Source organism: Alosa alosa, chromosome 17 (genome assembly GCF_017589495.1).
Source record: "Alosa alosa isolate M-15738 ecotype Scorff River chromosome 17, AALO_Geno_1.1, whole genome shotgun sequence".
In the NCBI taxonomy this organism is placed as follows: Eukaryota; Metazoa; Chordata; class Actinopteri; order Clupeiformes; family Clupeidae; genus Alosa; species Alosa alosa.
In genome coordinates, this window is record NC_063205.1 from 980,023 (window position 1) to 999,389 (window position 19,367).

Sequence of the window (19,367 nt, forward strand, 5' to 3'; positions counted from 1 at the left end):
ACATACATTTATATATATATATATATATATATATAAACTAGGGCTGTCAAACGATTAAAAACAATTAACTAATTAATCTCATATTTTGAAATGAAGTAATCTAGATTAATCGCAATTAAAAAGTACATTTTCTCCCTAAAGACTAAAGCTTCTTAAGTGGCATCACAAAATTAATGAGTAACCACAAAGGTAAAGGTAAAACACGTTTATATGATAATAATGACACAGTAATTTAATTTCTTAAGAAATTCCACTCATTTAATGCTGTTTAACTCATTTGTAAATGGTGCACTGTCACTTTAAACCCATTGTGCAATGATCTTAATATTTATTATTATTAAGTTGGCATAAACCGCTTTCATTCCTTTGAAATAGAAGCATGCAATGACATGATGCTAGGTAGACATGTTCTGTTTGCAATTAAAAGTGAATTATGAGCCTGGTAGCCAGTAGCCACCTAGCTAGCTGAGTGGAATGCGTTTTAATCGGCATATCGTCATGTAGAAATTAGAAAGAAGAAATTATTGAAGACTTAAAGACTCACCAGTTCCATTACATTAAGGCAAAGACCACCCTTCGTATTCTTGTCCATTATCCAAATCACAGTGAGTGCAGCCTGTCAAAGTGCCCTGGCTCTCAGTTTATAACTGGTCAGTAGTGGGATTGGGATGGATTGGGATAAATGCAGAGACCAAATTTCCCCTCACGGGATAAAAAGAGTATATAAACTTATACTTATACTATATGTGCGCGCGTGTTCTCAATTAAATGGAGTAGCATACGTTCACGTTGGATCTTAATGCAGTGTACCCAAAATGTATCATATATGTAACATGCTGTTGGTGCATGTTGACATTGTAAACGTTCTCGGTCCCTGTAACATGCTCTTGGTGCATGTTGACATTGTAAACGTTCTCTGCCCCTGTCTCTTGGTGTTGGTGCATGTTGACTTTGTAAACGTTCTCGGTCCCTGTAACATGCTCTTGGTGCATGTTGACATTGTAAACGTTCTCGACCCCTGTCTGTTGGTGTTGGTGCATGTTGACATTGTAAACGTTCTCGACCACTGTCTCTTGGTGTTGGTGCATGTTGACATTGTAAACGTTCTCGACCCCTGTCTCTTGTAAATGTCTCTTGGTGCCGCTCCCTACACACAGTGCATGATGTGTGTGGTGGTAGCGGCAGCACTGATCAGGCAATTTTTTTAAACTGATACTTTTCGCCTACAAGCTTCTCAAGTTCCTTTCCATATTCAGCTTACTCCACAGACAATATAATAAACTCTCCATCTTCAGCAGCTAGTGGCTTCCATTACATGACGTCAACCCCCCCACAAAGGAATAGGTCAACACAATACGTTAATTGTGTTAATATTTTGTAACGCGTTATGCATTTCAAAATGAATCGCTGCGATTTACGCGTTAATTTTGACAGCCCTAATATAAACATATCAAAATATAAACATATATCCATATCAAGTTAAGTCCACCATTATTGCAGTCATATGCATGCTTGACCTGATGAGTTAGCCTCCAGCTAACATTATAGCTAACATTAGCTTGGCCAGAGATGCCAGGACCCAGTATGCCAGTTCTTCTAACTGTGTGTGTGTGTGTGTGTGTGTGTGTGTGTACAGCTGGAGGAAGAGGAGGAAAGGAGCCTGCTTCCTAGCGGCGTGTACACGACGGCGGAGTCTCGTCCCAACGCCTACATCCCCCCCGGAGACAGCATGCCCCTCCCCAAACCCTACGGCGCTCGCGCCCCCTTCATGCCCACGGAGCCCGGAGCCAACATGCGCCACATCCGCAAACCCCAGCCCAAGCCCATCCAGATCTAGCACACACACACACACACACACGCACACACACACCCCAGCCCATCCAGATCTAGCACACACACACGCACGCACACACACACACACACACACACACCCCAGCCCAAGCCCATCCAGATCTAGCACACACACACACACACACACACACACACGCACGCACACACACCCAGCCCCAGCCCATCCAGATCTAGCACACACACACGCGCACACACACACACACACACACACCCCAGCCCAAGCCCATCCAGATCTAGCACACACACACCGCACACACACACACACACGCACACACACCCACCCATCCAGATCTAGCGCACACACACACCCCAGCCCAAGCCCATCCAGATCTAGCACACACACACGGCACACACACACACACACACCCCAGCCCAAGCCCATCCAGATCTAGCACACACACACACCCCAGCCCAAGCCCATCCAGATCTAGCACACACACACCCAGCCCAAGCCCATCCAGATCTAGCGCACACACACACACACACACACACACACACACACACACACACACACACACACACACACACACACACACACACACACACACACACACACACACACACACACACACACCAGCCCAAGCCCATCCAGATCTAGCACACACACACACACACACACACACACACACACACCCCAGCCCAAGCCCATCCAGATCTAGCGCACACACACACCCCAACCCCAGCCCATCCAGATCTAGCACACACACACAGGCGCACACACACACACACACACACACACACACACACACACACACACACACACACACACACACACACACACACACACACACACACACACACACACACCAGCCCAAGCCCAAGCCCATCCAGATCTAGCACACACACACACATACTTGTCTTTGTGCCCTTGTGGGGCCACCTGACTAGGCCATGCATTGTGGGAACCACCCTTTCTAAAGGACATACAACACTGAATAAAATCAGGCAGCAGCCTTGAGTGGATGAGAACAGATATGTCACTTCCAATTATCAATCGGACAAAGTAGAGGTTTTTGACCTGACAAGAACCTCCTTTGTGGGGATCTGGTCAGGTTTTTAGTGCTTTGTGGTGACAATACGTACACACCATCTGGTTTACTATCCTTCTGGGGGCCCTAAACACACATTTCAGATCTTTCTATTCTTCTGAGGAACATCTTAACACACTTCTCAGGTATGTCATTCTTCTGGGGAACAGCTGTTCTGACATCACTAGACAGGACCAACAGTCAGACACCTGCACCCCAGATTGACTGCTATCTAAACGTGAAGGTGATATGGCCTACCTACGGTCATAAAATTAGAGTTAGGTGATAGTCAGTTTGGATTATGTATGCTGCAGGCATTATAGGACAGGTTTGTATGCTATGCTATGCTCTCCCTCTCTCTCTACATATATATATATACATAGATGCCCCCATGGTGAGAGGCGGCTGGGGGGTTCTAAGACCATGTTAGACCACACTGCAGTAGAGCATGCTGAATGTTCTCATGGCGCAGCTCAGCAACTGCTTCCCTCAACTCCTGTTCAGCCCCAATAGAGTTGGTGCCATTATCTGAGATAAAATGAGACACCTGACCGCTGTGACACATGAAACGGTGGACGGCATTTATGCACAAATCTGTGTCTAGTATAACCCACCTCAACCCTGTCCTATTGCGTGCAGAGGAAATTTGAAAGACAACCGATTATCCCACCACTCGGACTGAGCACTGCGAACGGTGAGTGCCCAGACCCTACATTTTAATGTGGGTCTGGCTCGTCAGGCTAGCCTTTTGGGGCTTGCATGTAAAATCATTTCATAAAGGTTTTGATTTTTTTTTTTTTTTTTAAATTGATGATGCACACCATCAACCCATGCCCAAGCCATATCTGACACACGGTCAGAGATATACAAGCCACAGACAGACACACAGATGCATCTTTCTATATAGATAGGGTTTCTACACATGAAGCAGAACTATCACCTGAACATACTTTAAACAAAGCTCTTTACTGAGTGACAATACAATTACAGATACTGAACAAAGAATCCAAACAAAATACTGAACAAATTAAACTCTCAACCCTTTCTCTCCTCTTCGCCACACACCCCACACACACACACTCTCGATCCCTTCTCACCCTCTTTCTCCCAGTCTCTCTTTCCCCCTCTCTCCTTCTCTCTCTATGCCCCCATCTCCCCCCAACGCTTCTATCCCCATGCCCCCCTTATCCCCAACCCTCCCCCAACCCCACTATACTTGGTATAAATATCTATATATATACTGAAAGTACACATTATAAGGATTTCATTTCACCCCCCTTTTACATATGCACAACTTATTGTTTTCAGAGCCACACAATTTGAAGTTCAACAGTGTATGTCAATGTGAGGCTTAGTATGTGACTCGGTAGAGAGTTAGTATGGCCTTGTACCTACAAAGGCGAACTTGGTATAAATATCTATATATATACTGAAAGTACACGTTATAAGGATTTCATTTCACCCCCCTTTTACATATGCACAACTGATTGTTTTCAGAGCCACACAATTTGAAGTTCAACAGTGTGTGTCAATGGCAGAACTAGTATATGACTCGGTACACACTTAGTATGGCCTGGTACCTACAAAGGCGAATTTGGTATAAATATCTATATATATATATATATATATATATATATATATATATATATATATATATATATTCTGAAAGTACATGTTATAAGGATTTCATTTCACCCCCCTTTTACATATGCACAACTGATTGTTTTCAGAGCCACACTATTTGAAGTTCAACAGTGTGTCAATAGAAGGCCTAGTGACTTGGTACAGACTTGGTATTGCCTGGTACTACAAAGGCGAACTTGGTATAAATATCTATGTGTATTCTGAAAGTATATGTTATAAGGAGTCCATTTTACCCCCTTTTAAATATGCACAACTTATTGTTTTCATAGCCACACAATTTAAAGTTCAATAGTATTGTGTATAGTATGGCAGGCCTAGGGTAGGAGTTCGTACAGAGTTAGTATGGCACCTATAAAGACAAATTTGGCATAAATATCTATTCTGAAAGTACAAGTCCATTTTAGCCTACCACCCTAAGTTTGAACTAAGCGTGGAAGGATTACCTTTTTCATGAACATGACCTAAAATAACACTATTATCAAATTACAATTATATTAATGTAAAGTATAATTGTATAAAAACATTAACTTTAAATCGATGTATAGTACATTATTATAAAACATTAACTTTAAATCGATGTATAGTACATTATTATAAAACATTAACTTTAAATCGATGTATAGTACATTATTATAAAACATTAACTTTAAATCGATGTATAGTACATTATTATAAAACATTAACTTTAAATCGATGTATAGTACATTATTATAAAACATTAACTTTAAATCGATGTATAGTACATTATTATAAATCGATGTATAGTACATTATTATAAATCGATGTATAGTACATTATTATCCCCTTTTTTCTATGCTTGTTTTTGTTCCCCCTCTTTTTTAATAGTAGCCTACATCAGGAGATGGAGACGTTTGTCCAGAGAATGTCCGTAGATCGGCTCTGGTTTGTCTTGCCTTGCATTGAGAAAGGTGTTATTGCGGAGATCACTTCCGCTCAATTTCAAGGATGTTAGCAAGACAATTCTGCTACAATTACAACATTTGCACATGCATTTACATAGGCTAAGTTTCAGCAACATGTTTACATTTCGTGTAAACCTTTGAAATACTCTGAAAACCGAATTTTAACCTAATTTATCTGATCGTTCGTCTGTACCTTTATTTTGACGCTTTTCGCCGCCATATTGCCCGCTATTGTCGCGTACTGACGCTTACTGTCGCTAGCTCCACGGAACTTAGTCTGCTGTGCTTCTACTGACCAAGTATCTGCATTGCTGCCCTCTACTGGTCTGGGGTGTACCTATTCACATTGCACATATTACCTTAAGTTACACTGATCTTCAACTCCACTGTAGCACAATGGCCAAGGCACTTGCCTCACAAACGGGCAACCCAGGTTCAAAACCCCCCATCCAAGCAAAAGGGAAAGAAAACTAGTTTTCTTAAGGAAACATATGAAGAAAACTATTCTTGATCAAGGCACTTGAACAAGGAATTCAATTGCTACATCCAAACCTGTCTAAGACATAGTTATAGATCACTTCACTCATCTTTTCCAACTTAACCTTAACCGCTTTCTCCATCAACCCTTCTGTACTCCTCTCCCTCTTCTGAGACTGGGTTTCTGATTGCATACATACATTGCATACATACATACATACATACATACATACATACAAGTATTTGGAACCACATGGAAAAAAAAAAAAAAAAACATACCTTGTGTGTCAGACTCACGCTGTACCTCAGTGTCACTGTCTACATTCTCTGAGATAAGGAAGGAGATGGAAATGACAAATCGTAAAGTGGCAATTAATTTGATTGTCTGACTTCAACAACTGTAGCTGAAACATGACTTAAACCTGTTAATTTTTCTATCTAAAGTCTACACTTTACACAGAAATATGTGAAGACAGACATCAGTCTTTGTAGTATGAAAATACATATCTTGTGTGTCAGACTCACCCTGTGCCTCATGGTCACTGTCAAGGTTCACACTCTCTGAGATGAGCAAGGGGATGAAAGTCAAAAGGTACCAATTCATTTTATAATACATGATTTGACCTGGACATTTTTTAAGCTTAAGTCTACTTTTTACACAGAAATGTGTGAAGAAAAACATCAGAAATACCTTCTGGACCGATTGTGATGTCATCCAGGCCTTTGCCTTTGAATTCTGCCAAACGCCCCTGTTCAAGAGCCAAGAGGACTTTGCTAATTTTAGCAAGTTGAAGGGTCCCTTCAGGCAGCCTGTAAAATTGCCGATGGACTCTGACATCATGGCCAAGGAAATTGGCTAATTGGTCCAGCTCTGTATTACTGAGGTTGAGAACTTGAGAGAGTGTTCCGGTTTGCTTGCGCAGTTTTGTAGAAGTGAGACTTGTGTAGTTTGCAATACCACAGACCTTGGCAAAATCTCTGATACAATCAGAACCACGGTAGCAGGTCAATACAGACGGCCTGGCAAATAGGTAGCCATTTTCCTTAAGAATCCCACATTCATGTCGCTTGGCAACAAGGAGGTCCAACGATCTCTGCATTTCTGGAGTTAGGAGGACAGGGACCTTTCTTCCTCTTTTTCCTCGTATCTCCAACCTCCTGAAATGCTGACAGAGTTTTTTCTCTAGCTCTGAAAGCGCCATACCCACATCTTCCTGCAGATCTACTGGATTTGGAGCAAAATAGGTAGAGAGGGGCATTTTTTAAACTTCTCCTGTTCTACGTCGGTTGAACATCATGACTTGTGTCAAAGTGATTTTAGTCAGATGTACCCAAGTCTTTTTAGATGGCTCTGAGGACAGTTCGTTGTAAAACTGTTCTTGCTGCATGTCCAAATAGGAGTGGAGTTTCTGAACATCCTTAGTGAACGGAATCAACTGAGGAACATTCCATTTCGATTCATGCATTGTTCTCAGTGATGCAGCTGAAATGAGTTCGTTCCATCTGGCTTCGTACACTGAGTGGAACCTACGAGCATCTTTTGCTGCTGGTTGGTTGTTTTGCATACTTGCACGGGCTTCAAGAAGCAGCGATATCTTCACCAGACTATGCCCAATTTTTAGTGCAAGACTTGGACGCTTGTAGGTGCTGGATTCAGACACAAAGCCAGCCACGAGTTGCACAGCTTGCACAACATGCATGAAATTTTCAGGCTTCATGTGATCTTCGATGGTCTTCAAGGGAGTGGTTTTCCTCGAACAAATCAAAAGCCTTCCCAGTTCCCTCATTTTCTGACGGATATATTCATGTTTGCCAACATCATATCCATGCTTGTTATACAAATGCACACCATACTCCATGATCCAGACATCAGATTTAACTGCAAAGTAAACGTCATCTTGAATCATATGGTTTAGGACCTTCCAGAATTCTGCTTTGACTCCAGGTGGTGGTGGTACAGCAAAAGCACAAAGTGCTTGCACCCGTGTTTTGCCAGGCTTCGTAGGGCCACTAGGCTTAAACTTGCATATCATCATGTGGCGCCACATAACTTTCTTTGTGAAATAGCCTTGACAATATATACAGTGATCAAAATCTCTGGGTTTAGAATCATCTTTTGGTTGTTTCCGAGGAACAAGCTTTCCAACACCAGTATTTAAGACCTCAGAATTGTGGGCGAAGTTGCCTCTATTTCTCAAATGTTCCAGATGCAGTCTTCTTTGTTTAGAACCTTTTGGAAAAGACCCAGCCTGTGCAACTTCTTTCTCGTTTTTATGAGCACGCTCTAAATGCCTGGCCATTTTTATAAATCCCTTCTTACAGTATAAACAGTACTGTTTTTTGTTATATTGTCGTGATCCATCCTCTTTTTTACAGACAGCAGGTACGGTAAGTAAGTCGTCAGCTACATCTGAAGTGGGGGAAGTAGTACTGTCAGGACAAACCAGTGTCCAGCTTCCATGAGGGTCTTCAGTGTGTGAAGTTTCTGATGACTGTCCACCAAAAGAATGTGTTCGGCAACAGGATACACTTCTGGAATGGTGCCTTTTCCGTTTCAAAGCACTGCCCTTTCGTACGAGTGAGCGTCCCCTTAATGTAATTTTCTTCTGATTGGATGTTTCAAAAACGTCACTGGTGTCCGTTTCATCAGATGAATCCACGCTTGTATCAGGAACATATTCTTCTTCACTTTCATCTGATGTCTCAAAAAGCTCATAGGAATCAAAATCGGTTTGTCTGTTAATCTGTTAAGGGGGGATAAAATAAATAAAAATAGCTCAGTTACTTAACTTTTTCAATGCAGTTTTATATCAAATGAACCAACTATAATGTCCATCTTAATTAGTGCCTTGATTACCTGAATGCTTTTGGTCCTCCTCAGTTTGGGGACATAAGGTTGGTCTTGGTCTGAGGACTCCTGAATTAGATTACATCTCTAGAGTATCACTAATCAACAGCACATTGATAAATAAGTACAAATTAAAATAAGAATAAGTGAGACAAAGGAAAACACAGGAATACTTAATGGTAACGAAGGTTACTTTTTAATCTTTTTACCTAAGTGGTAATAGATATTAATTACAAGTCAATGGTCATGTGCAAATTCACATGTAAAATGTGTAAAAAAAAAAAAATGCATAGAAATGGTCCACGAATTTCCATCAGCTTGGTCATATGTAATGACTATCGTTCTTTATAGAGAACAAGAAGTTGATCTTTTCTACAATAGCAACTGAAATGAAAATTCCATACCTTTTTCTTGGGCGAAAGCAGACCACAGTGTTCAGGTGTTTCATAACTGTCAGCTACTCCAGACTCAATCACAGTACGTTTCTCTCCAATCTAAAAGACAATGTTTAAGGAATAACTAGAAATGAACAAATATTATTTATGTGCACAACCAACAACCATTAAAGCCACAAAACTGACAAAAATGGAGTGGAATGGGGAAAAAAGGAATGGAGAAAAAACACTGTTTTAGGGTTAGGGTTGGGTTGGGGTTGGGTTGGGGTTGGGGTTGGGTTGGGGTAGGGGGAACATCAGTCTTTGTAGTATGAAAATACATATCTTGTGTGTCAGACTCCACCCTGTGCCTCATGGTCACTGTCAAGGTTCACACTCTCTGAGATGAGCAAGGGGATGAAAGTCAAAAGGTACCAATTCATTTTATAATACATGATTTGACCTGGACATTTTTTAAGCTTAAGTCTACTTTTTACACAGAAATGTGTGAAGAAAAAACATCAGAAATACCTTCTGGACCGATTGTGATGTCATCCAGGCCTTTGCCTTTGAATTCTGCCAAACGCCCCTGTTCAAGAGCCAAGAGGACTTTGCTAATTTTAGCAAGTTGAAGGGTCCCTTCAGGCAGCCTGTAAAATTGCCGATGGACTCTGACATCATGGCCAAGGAAATTGGCTAATTGGTCCAGCCTGTATTACTGAGGTTGAGAACTTGAGAGAGTGTTCCGTTTGCTTGGCGCAGTTTTGTAGAAGTGAGACTTGTGTAGTTTGCAATACCACAGACCTTTGGCAAAATCTCTGATACAATCAGAACCACGGTAGCAGGTCAATACAGACGGCCTGGCAAATAGGTAGCCATTTTCCTTAAGAATCCCACATTCATGTCGCTTTTGGCAACAAGGAGGTCCAACGATCTCTGCATTTCTGGAGTTAGGAGGACAGGGACCTTTCTTCCTCTTTTTCCTCGTATCTCCAACCTCCTGAAATGCTGACAGAGTTTTTTTCTCTAGCTCTGAAAGCCATACCCACATCTTCCTGCAGATCTACTGGATTTGGAGCAAAAATAGGTAGAGAGGGGCATTTTTGAAACTTCTCCTGTTCCCACGCCGGTTGAACATCATGACTTGTGTCAAAGTGATTTTAGTCAGATCTACCCAAGTCTTTTAGATGGCTCTGAGGACAGTTCGTTGTAAAACTGTTCTTGCTGCATGTCCAAATAGGAGTGAACGGTGGAGTTTCTGAACATCCTTAGTGAACGGAATCAACTGAGGAACATTCCATTTCAAGACTTGGATTCATGCATTGTTCTCAGTGATGCAGCTGAAATGAGTTCGCTCCATCTGGCTTCATCAGACACTGAGTGGAACCTAAACGAGCATCTTTTGCTGCTGGTTGGTTGTTTTGCATACTTGCACGGGCTTCAAGAAGCAGCCTTTATATCTTCACCAGACTATGCCCAATTTTTAGTGCAAGACTTGGACGCTTGTAGGTGCTGGATTCAGACACAAAGCCAGCCCACGAAGTTTTGCACAGCTTTTTGCAACAACATGCATGAAATTTTCAGGCTTCATGTGATCTTCGATGGTCTTCAAGGGAGTGGTTTTCCTAACAAATCTTAAAAAAGCCTTCCCAGTTCCTCATTTTCTGACGGATATATTCATGTTTGCCAACATCATATCCATGCTTTTGTTATACAAATGCACACCATACTCCATGATCCAGACATCAGTCTTGGTCTGAGGACTCCTGAATTAGATTACATCTCTAGAGTATCACTAATCAACAGCACATTGATAAATAAGTACAAATTAAAATAAGAATAAGTGAGACAAAGGAAAACACAGGAATACTTAATGGTAACGAAGGTTACTTTTAATCTTTTACCTAAGTGGTAATAGATATTAATTACAAGTCAATGGTCATAAAAAATTCACATGTAAAATGTGTAAAAAAAAAAATGCATAGAAATGGTCCACGAATTTCCATCAGCTTGGTCATATGTAATGACTATCGTTCTTTATAGAGAACAAGAAGTTGATCTTTTCTACAATAGCAACTGAAATGAAAATTCCATACCTTTTTCTTGGGCGAAAGCAGACCACAGTGTTCAGGTGTTTCATAACTGTCAGCTACTCCAGACTCAATCACAGTATGTTTCTCTCCAATCTAAAAGACAATGTTTAAGGAATAACTAGAAATGAACAAATATTATTTATGTGCACAACCAACAACCATTAAAGCCACAAAACTGACAAAAATGGAGTGGAATGGGGAAAAAAGGAATGGAGAAAAAACACTGTTTTAGGGTTAGGGTGGGGTTGGGGTTGGGTTGGGGTTGGGGTTGGGTTAGGGTTGGGTTAGGGTCAGGTAAAGGGTTGGGTTAGGGTCAGGTAAAGGGTAGTTAACTCTTCAGGCGCCAGAGGTTTTGGGGGAAATTATACGATTTGGGCAGCAAGACTTCAAAAGACTGGCTTAAAAGTGGCTAAAGATAAAGACTTGGTGTATATGAGAAAAATGTTCTGTATGGCCTAAAGTTCATGTGTAGTGTAATTCTGGGCTAATTTGCATATAGTGACGTCATAGGCAGAGTCACAAAGGCAGCCACTCCAAAGCGCACAGCTCCCCATTTTGCACGCGAATCAAACAACCATCATCTTTGCTAGTTCTTATTTTTGTTACATCCCTGACACTTCTTACATATCCACCAGCTTTACAACATACACTTTGACTATGTTTACACCTGCTACACCCACTTATACAGTGTTCAAACAAGCCCCGTATTCGTGTGCTTCATGGGTGGTTCATTGCGATCATTATTTGTCGCCATTTCTAGCCTTATTTTTCACTACCCCTGGTGCCTTTGCATCCCCACCAGTTCTCATACTAACATTACAATAACATTTACCTCTGCAAACATCATCTATGTTGGTCAATGAGCTCGAACAAACATTGTGTGCTTTGTGAAATTGTGACTATCAGCTGGCAGCGGTAAACATTATGCTGAGAAGCAATGCAAATAAGACGATCATTAGATGATCAATCGTTATCTTCCCAAAGAAAATATACAGTAGATAATACATTAACAAACCCAATTCTGCAATATCGATGACCTTTTTATTTACAATTTAGTGTAATTCAGCTTGAATTTAGTCGCATTTGGCAGCATCCCGACTTCCGGATCTGGCTTTAACTCGTGGGTTTCATGCGGTTGTTTGAATGCATTTCCCTATGTAATTTTCAATAGAAACATGACGTCATCTTGAGCTGACATCGAAGTACTACATGTCTGCCAACTAGTGGAGGGGAGTTCAAACTAAATTTGACACCGTATTTGACAAAATCGTCCGTTTTATTCAATACGGCACCTTGTCGACTTTAGTTCAGGAAATAGTGCCACGTAATAGTTCATGTTCCGAACTTTGAGGTGGACGAACGCACGCTAAAGTAGGTCTCTGGCCAATGTCCTATGGCAATGCTGCAGGACCACCCTGGTGGCGCCTGCTTCCGCAGCAGCTCTCAGTGATGCGGCAAGACCACGCTGGTGGAGAGTATGTGAGAAGCAAAGTTTACGCAGCGTCTCTTGACAGTTGTTTGTCTCGTGCGACTGCGCGGCAGGCATTGACGGGAGACCGAACGCTAAAGAGTGCTAAGGGATATTAAAGCAACGTATATACGTCAGAGGTTGATTAGTGGATTTAAGCCATTAGTTGGAATGAATGTATTACTTAAAAGGGTGTCAGGCAAGGTTGCAGGTCTGGATTCTGGAGCGTAGAACCATGCCAATTCTGATGACTGCATCAGTATACGATGCACATTCTCCAAGCACCCCTCTGGATTAAATCAGGGTAAAATGAGATATTTAGGACCGAACAGTCTGAACTGGTGAATGGGGAGGTGGTGGGTGTGAATGGGGAGGGGGTGGGTGTGAGCGCAAAGTAAAGCTGAGTCACCGACGGGTGAGATGTGTATAAGTAACCTCTGACTGCAGAGGAGGAGTGGCATATTTCGTCATGTTCCTCTTGAACCTACGTTAGTAAACGCCATTTAACATTAAAACTAACATTGACCTGTTTGTGCACAAGAACAGCAATTAAAATGAATTACAAGGCCACACTCACATCTTCAATATTGTGTCTTCCATGTTGATGACTTAAGTTACAAACATTTGAATTTTACCTGACAAGAAAATGGTGTGGTTGGTCATACCTAAAAACTAATTTTCTGACACGAACAAGAAGTTATTCTTTCCTGGAAGAGCAACCGAAATGAAAATCATTACCTTTTTCTTGGAAACTGACGAAAGCACTGCAGGCTGCTGGGATGTTTGAGGGGCCTCTACTGCTGTAGAATTAGTCACAACGGGTTCCTCTTCGATCTGAAAACAATGTTCAACAACATTCAAGAATAGCTGGTTGTCGGTACTTTCTTACTATTTCATATCACCACAAACAATTCCTAAGACACACAAAAAAACACAGTTATAGTACAGTATATACTGTAAAGTTATACATTATAGTTAAAAATCCCATGTTAATGTTTAATCAAAACCCTAAAAAGCCATTAGAAGAGGTTCAGGAATAGTGTCTGAAGATTCTCATTCATCCAGGTCATGGTAGCCAAGTTCAGTTAGTTAAGCCAACTGGACTTCTTTTTTTTTTGACATATGCTAATTATGTTAATTAGTGAGTCATGTGACCCATTGTCACATGATGAGGGGTGTGGCCTACAGTTCACAGTTCTGAACAACAATGAATATCATTAATTGTTAATGAGAAAATGTAGCTATCGTGGTCCCCAGAATTCCACCAGACCAGAAAATTGTGTGCTTGGTCACACCTAACCACTATTCTAACAATCGGTTGATGTGGTCCCCTCAACGTGCAAAAACCAGAATGTGCTTGGCACTAAATATTAAAGATGGGTTCCACTGATCACAACACTATCCCTTCTTCTATCTAACAGTTTTTTTTTTTTATTAAAAATAACAGTTAAAGACCCTATCAATTGAATATTCTTTCATAGGGGAGCCAGTGAAATGAACTCATTACCTTTTTCTCGACACTGTCAGGAAAAGCACTGCAGGCGGCTGAGATGTTTTAGGGCCTCTACTCATGCAGACTTGGTCATAAGACGTTTCTTTCCAATCTGAAAACAATGTTCAACAACATTCAGGAATAGCTACAAACATGCACGATAAAAATACAGATTGTGTGGGGGGGGAGAATCATGTGTTCTTGTTGCATCTGAAGTCTCAAAAAGTCTAGAGAAGGTTAAGGTGCAGTTAGGTGCATGCTAAAGCAGTCATCACCACATTTCTGAGTAAAACTAACCTGTACACGAAAGTGGCAGTATGCGTTCCATACAAACACACCTTCATATCAAAGTGCATGTCTAAACCATGTTGTTTATCTAAACTTTAATGTCTGAACAACAATGAATATCATTAATTGTTAATGAGAAAATGTAGCTATCGCGGGTCCCCAGAATTCCACCAGACCAGAAAAATTGTGTGCTTGGTCACACCTAACCACTATTCTAACAATCGGGTTGATGTGGTCCCCTCAACGTGTGCAAAACCAGAATGTGCTTGGCACTAAATATTAAAGATGGGTTCCACTGATCACAACACTATCCCTTCTTCTATCTAACAGTTTTTTTTTTTTTTTTTAAAAAAAATAACAGTTAAAGACCCTATCAATTGAATATTCTTTCATAGGGGAGCCAGTGAAATGAACTCATTACCTTTTTCTCGGACACTGTCGAAAGCACTGCAGGCGGCTGAGATGTTTTAGGGGCCTCTACTGCGGCAGACTTGGTCATAAGACGTTTCTTTCCAATCTGAAAAACAATGTTCAACAACATTCAGGAATAGCTACAACATGCACGATAAAAATACAGATTGTGTGGGGGGGGAGAATCATGTGTTCTTGTTGCATCTGAAGTCTCAAAAAGTCTAGAGAAGGTTAAGGTGCAGTTAGGTGCATGCTAAAGCAGTCATCACCACATTTCTGAGTAAAACTAACCTGTACACGAAAGTGGCAGTACGTGTTCCATACAAACACACCTTCATATCAAAGTGCATGTCTAAACCATGTTGTTTATCTAAACTTCTAATGTCTGAACTAAAATTAATATCATTAATTGTTAATAACAAAATGTAGCTATCGTGGTCCCCAGAATTGCACCAGACCAGAAAATTGTGTGCTTGGTCACACCTAACCACTATTCTAACAACAATCGGTTGATGTGGTCCCCTCAATGTGCAAAAACCAGAATGTGCTTGGCACTAAATATTAAAGATGGGTTCCACTGATCACAACACTATCCCTTCTTCTATCTAACAGTTTTTTTTTATTAAAAATAACAGTTAAAGACCCTATCAATTGAATATTCTTTCATAGGGGAGCCAGTGAAATGAACTCATTACCTTTTTCTCGGACACTGTCGAAAGCACTGCAGGCGGCTGAGATGTTTTAGGGGCCTCTATCTTGCGGAGATGCAGACTTGGTCATAAGACGTTTCTTTCCTATCTGAAAAACAATGTTCAACAACATTCAGGAATAGCTACAACATGCACGATAAAAATACAGATTGTGTGTGTGTGTGGGGGGGGGAATCATGTGTTCTTGTTGCATCTGAAGTCTCAAAAAGTCTAGAGAAGGTTAAGGTGCAGTTAGGTGCATGCTAAAGCAGTCATCACCACATTTCTGAGTAAAACTAACCTGTACACGTATGTGGCAGCAAGTGTTCCATACAAAAACACGCTCACATCAAAGTTCATGTCTAAACCATGTTGTTTATCTAAATTTCTAATGTCTGAACTAAAATTAATATCATTAATTGTTAATGACAAAATGTAGCCATCGTGGTCCCCAGAATTGCACCAGACCAGAAAATTGTGTGCTTGGTCACACCTAACCACTATTCTTCCAACAATCGGTTGCTGTGGTCCCCTCAAGGTGCAAAAACCAGAATGTACTTGGCACTAAATATTAAAGATGGGTTCCACTGATCACAACACTATCCCTTCTTCTATCTAACAGTTTTTATTAAAAATAACAGTTAAAGACCCTATCAATTGAATATTCTTTCAGAAGGGAGCCAGTGACATAACTCATTACCTTTTTCTCGGACACTGATGATAGCACTGCAAGCTGCGGAGATGTTTCAGGGGCCTCTAAAAGCTGCGGAGATGTTTCAGGGGCCTCTACTGCAGGAGACATGGTCTCAACTGGTTCCTCTTCAATCTGAAAAACAATGTGAAACAACATTCAGGAATAGCTGGTTGTCAGCACTCTCTTATTTCAATTCACACCCAACAATTCCTACAACATGCCCAGTAAAAATACAGATTGTGTGGGGGGAAAAAAATCATGTGTTCTTGTTGTCTCAAAAAGTCTACAGAAGGTTAAGGTGCAGTTAGCTGGGATCAGATACTACTGTGCTGCATGCTAAAGCATTGGCATCACCACATTTCTGAGTAAAACTTACCTGTACACGGAAGTGGCAGTACGTGTTCCATACAAACACACATTCATATCAAAATTCATGTCTAAACCATGTTGTTCATCTAAATGTCTAATATCATTGATTGTTAATTGCAAAATGTAGCTATCGTGGCCCCCAGAACTGCACCAGACCAGAAAATTGTGCGTTTGTTTTCACCTAATGTGCCTAACCTTATTCCTCCATGGCCAGTCAGTTCCTCCATAATTATACGTAATCTCCTCTCCAGGAATAATGTTCCTCAGGGCGAAAAGACAGAGGTGTGGCTTCCCCTCTACTATGAGCTTTTTCATTTTGCAATTGGGACGGATGTTCTCATCATTAACTAATCTTCCCAAGCTGCCATCTTCTTGAGCTGCATCAATGCTGAGGACGGAGTAGATTTAAACAATGTTTAGGTTTTGTAATATCAATCAATTTTTATTGTAAATCATTTTGTAATATTAAGATTTAAAAATGTAGAATTATAATGAGGAACTTCAAATGATACGACACTCTCCTCGCAAACAGCTATGAACATTTGATCATGTTTTCACCATTCATCTGTCCATATAATTATTTACAGAACTGCTTATATTAAGTCAGCTTTATAATAAAGATATTCAAAGACAAGATAGTATTGAAATGAATCATATCCCTATACTTACCACCATAATCTTTCTTGCCAGTAGAAATCGAACAGGAAGACTGCACATTGACTATGATATACTCTCCTCCTCCTTTGAGATTCTTCAGATTTTATTAATTGGCCTCGGTCCTCCACCACAAAGTTTCCTTTTTCAAAGTGGGATTTGGCAAACACACCTTGACCTAGTTCAACAATGCAGATATCACTACGTATTCTATGTATTTTAACACTCAGGATTCAAATGTGTTCAAGATATTTATCCATAATTGGGGTAATTTAGAGAGGTAATTATCAACTGTGCATCACTGTAGTAGAAAAGTACTAATGTTTGTCTAATCCCATTAAGAAAATAAATTCAGTAAGTTAAGGGACATACACATACTACAGGAAAAGTACTCTCAGTGTGCTGTATGTTGAGAGGGGCTTTCCTGTTGATGCAATGAGGATGAGATGTGGTCAGCACTGTGCTGTGTATATGTAGGCAGTGAGCCAACTGGTAATTTCAGTGTTGGGAGTGGTGGACAGTGTGTTGTATGTATGTGGGATGACTTGCTAGTGATGGCAAAGGAGTGAGTATGTGAATGGAACATTGTGCCACAACAAGCACACATTACATACCTTTGACAGAGTTTATGAATTTCACTTCCAAGTGTGCGGTCTTGTCAATAGCCTTGACCACATGTTCAAGGGCATCTCTTTCAGGGGCTTTCCTGTTTGTTGTCATTGTTAATGATCTGTTAATCAAGTACAGCACCAATTCAGCAAAAATGATCTACAGATATTTTAAAACTGCACATGATCAAAGGATTAGGATTTCTAACTATTCAATGACATGTTTAAATTAATGTTCATGATAACAATTTTGTCACGTAGCAACGACAGCGCAGATAAGGTAAATATATTATTACTACTACGGCTACTACTCCTAAGCAGAGTTTGGAAGTTTCTATCGATAGCATTGTTAGCAAATATCCACGATACTCCAGCTAATGGAATCACATGTTAAGCTTAACAATTTTGCCACGTAGCAAGGATAGCGCATGTAAGCAGTGTTTGGAAGTTTCTACCATCGTTAGCGGATATCCTCGACGCTCCAGCTAATGGAATTATATGTTTTTGTCATGTAGCACAGCGCGCTAAGCAGTGTTTGCAAGTTCTAGCATAGTTAGCAAATGTCCACGAGGCTCAAGTTAATGGAATTACAGGACCAGGGCTACGCAGCGAAATAAAAACAGAACCGCCTCTGAACGCAATACAGTTGACATTATATCTACTATAACGAGCTAAAACTAATATTGAATGCTCCTTAACCACAATGTTCAATTACCCAGTGACAAAATGTTAACAACTTACCATTTCCATTCGATTTTCCGAGCTGGCATCCACTGTCGGCTTCAGCCAAAAATGTCTGTAGATGTGATCACGTAAAACTTTCCCGCGGTTCATGATCTTCCGAGTGAGTCACAGCATAAACGTAACCAGGCCAGTAAGTGAATATGTCACGTTGTCCTGGCAACGCGATTTCCTGTTCTAAACATACGACCTGCAAATTAGGCTAGTGACAGATGGTCAGAAAGAGCTTTAGTTTTTGAGATACCCCTACCGGAGGTAGAACTAGGCCTAAACCCAACAATGTTTTTCCTCATCTCTAAGGTCTCCCATATATCAAATGGATTCTTGGCTAAAAATATTTTACTGCTAAGATTGTTTAATTAACAGATATTGTTATACACCCCAAAACCAAAAAAGGACTAAAATATAGCCTGTCTGTTTTGGAGTTAAGGCATATAAATTAGTGCAGATCAATCACACAAGCTCTGAGAGCTTTGAAACTTTGCATGTTTATAGTCAGGAAATTGCTTTACCTTGGCCTACTAGAAAAGACTGGATGTGAATATCTTGATGTATGGAATGAATAGAGGCATGTAAACATACACTTAAAATAAGCGGACATGCAAAAAATGAATATATGCAGAATGTTTTCATTTACTTTGTAGCTGCTTTACCAGGGATTATCATAGCAACACATATAATGGCATGTGGGAAAGGTGGGGTTGTACTGAATCCA

General features: G+C 40.6%; 2 protein-coding genes across 9 annotated transcripts in view; one reads left to right on the top strand and one right to left on the bottom strand.

Moving 5' to 3' along the window:
* ccdc146 (coiled-coil domain containing 146) overlaps positions 1 to 1,907 on the top strand; it is a 99,629-nt gene extending 97,722 nt beyond the window's left edge. For all 3 annotated transcript variants that reach the window (XM_048267375.1, XM_048267377.1, XM_048267376.1), the window contains one exon: positions 1,637 to 1,907. In XM_048267375.1, coding sequence (XP_048123332.1) covers positions 1,637 to 1,837 — 201 coding nt within the window. In that variant the 3' untranslated portion in view covers positions 1,838 to 1,907. The remainder of the gene's footprint in view (positions 1 to 1,636) is intronic.
* Positions 1 to 18,430, bottom strand: part of LOC125310197 (histone-lysine N-methyltransferase NSD2-like) — a 49,507-nt gene extending 31,077 nt beyond the window's left edge. The window contains exons 1-11 of one of the 6 annotated variants that reach the window (XR_007196261.1): positions 17,918 to 18,430; positions 17,319 to 17,481; positions 16,845 to 17,037; positions 16,287 to 16,412; positions 14,908 to 15,003; positions 13,445 to 13,540; positions 9,176 to 9,265; positions 8,781 to 8,840; positions 6,615 to 8,667; positions 6,449 to 6,484; positions 6,203 to 6,250 (exon numbers count right to left, since the gene is read on the bottom strand). Coding sequence is in view for 4 of the 6 variants with exons in the window: in XM_048267378.1 (XP_048123335.1) it covers positions 8,718 to 8,840; positions 9,176 to 9,265; positions 13,445 to 13,540; positions 14,908 to 15,003; positions 16,287 to 16,412; positions 16,845 to 17,037; positions 17,319 to 17,481; positions 17,918 to 18,023 (993 nt within the window). In the remaining 2 variants the exon portion in view is untranslated. The other 5 variants (XM_048267378.1, XM_048267380.1, XM_048267382.1 and 2 more) reach the window with 5 other exon arrangements.
* Positions 18,431 to 19,367: the final 937 nt, after the last annotated feature.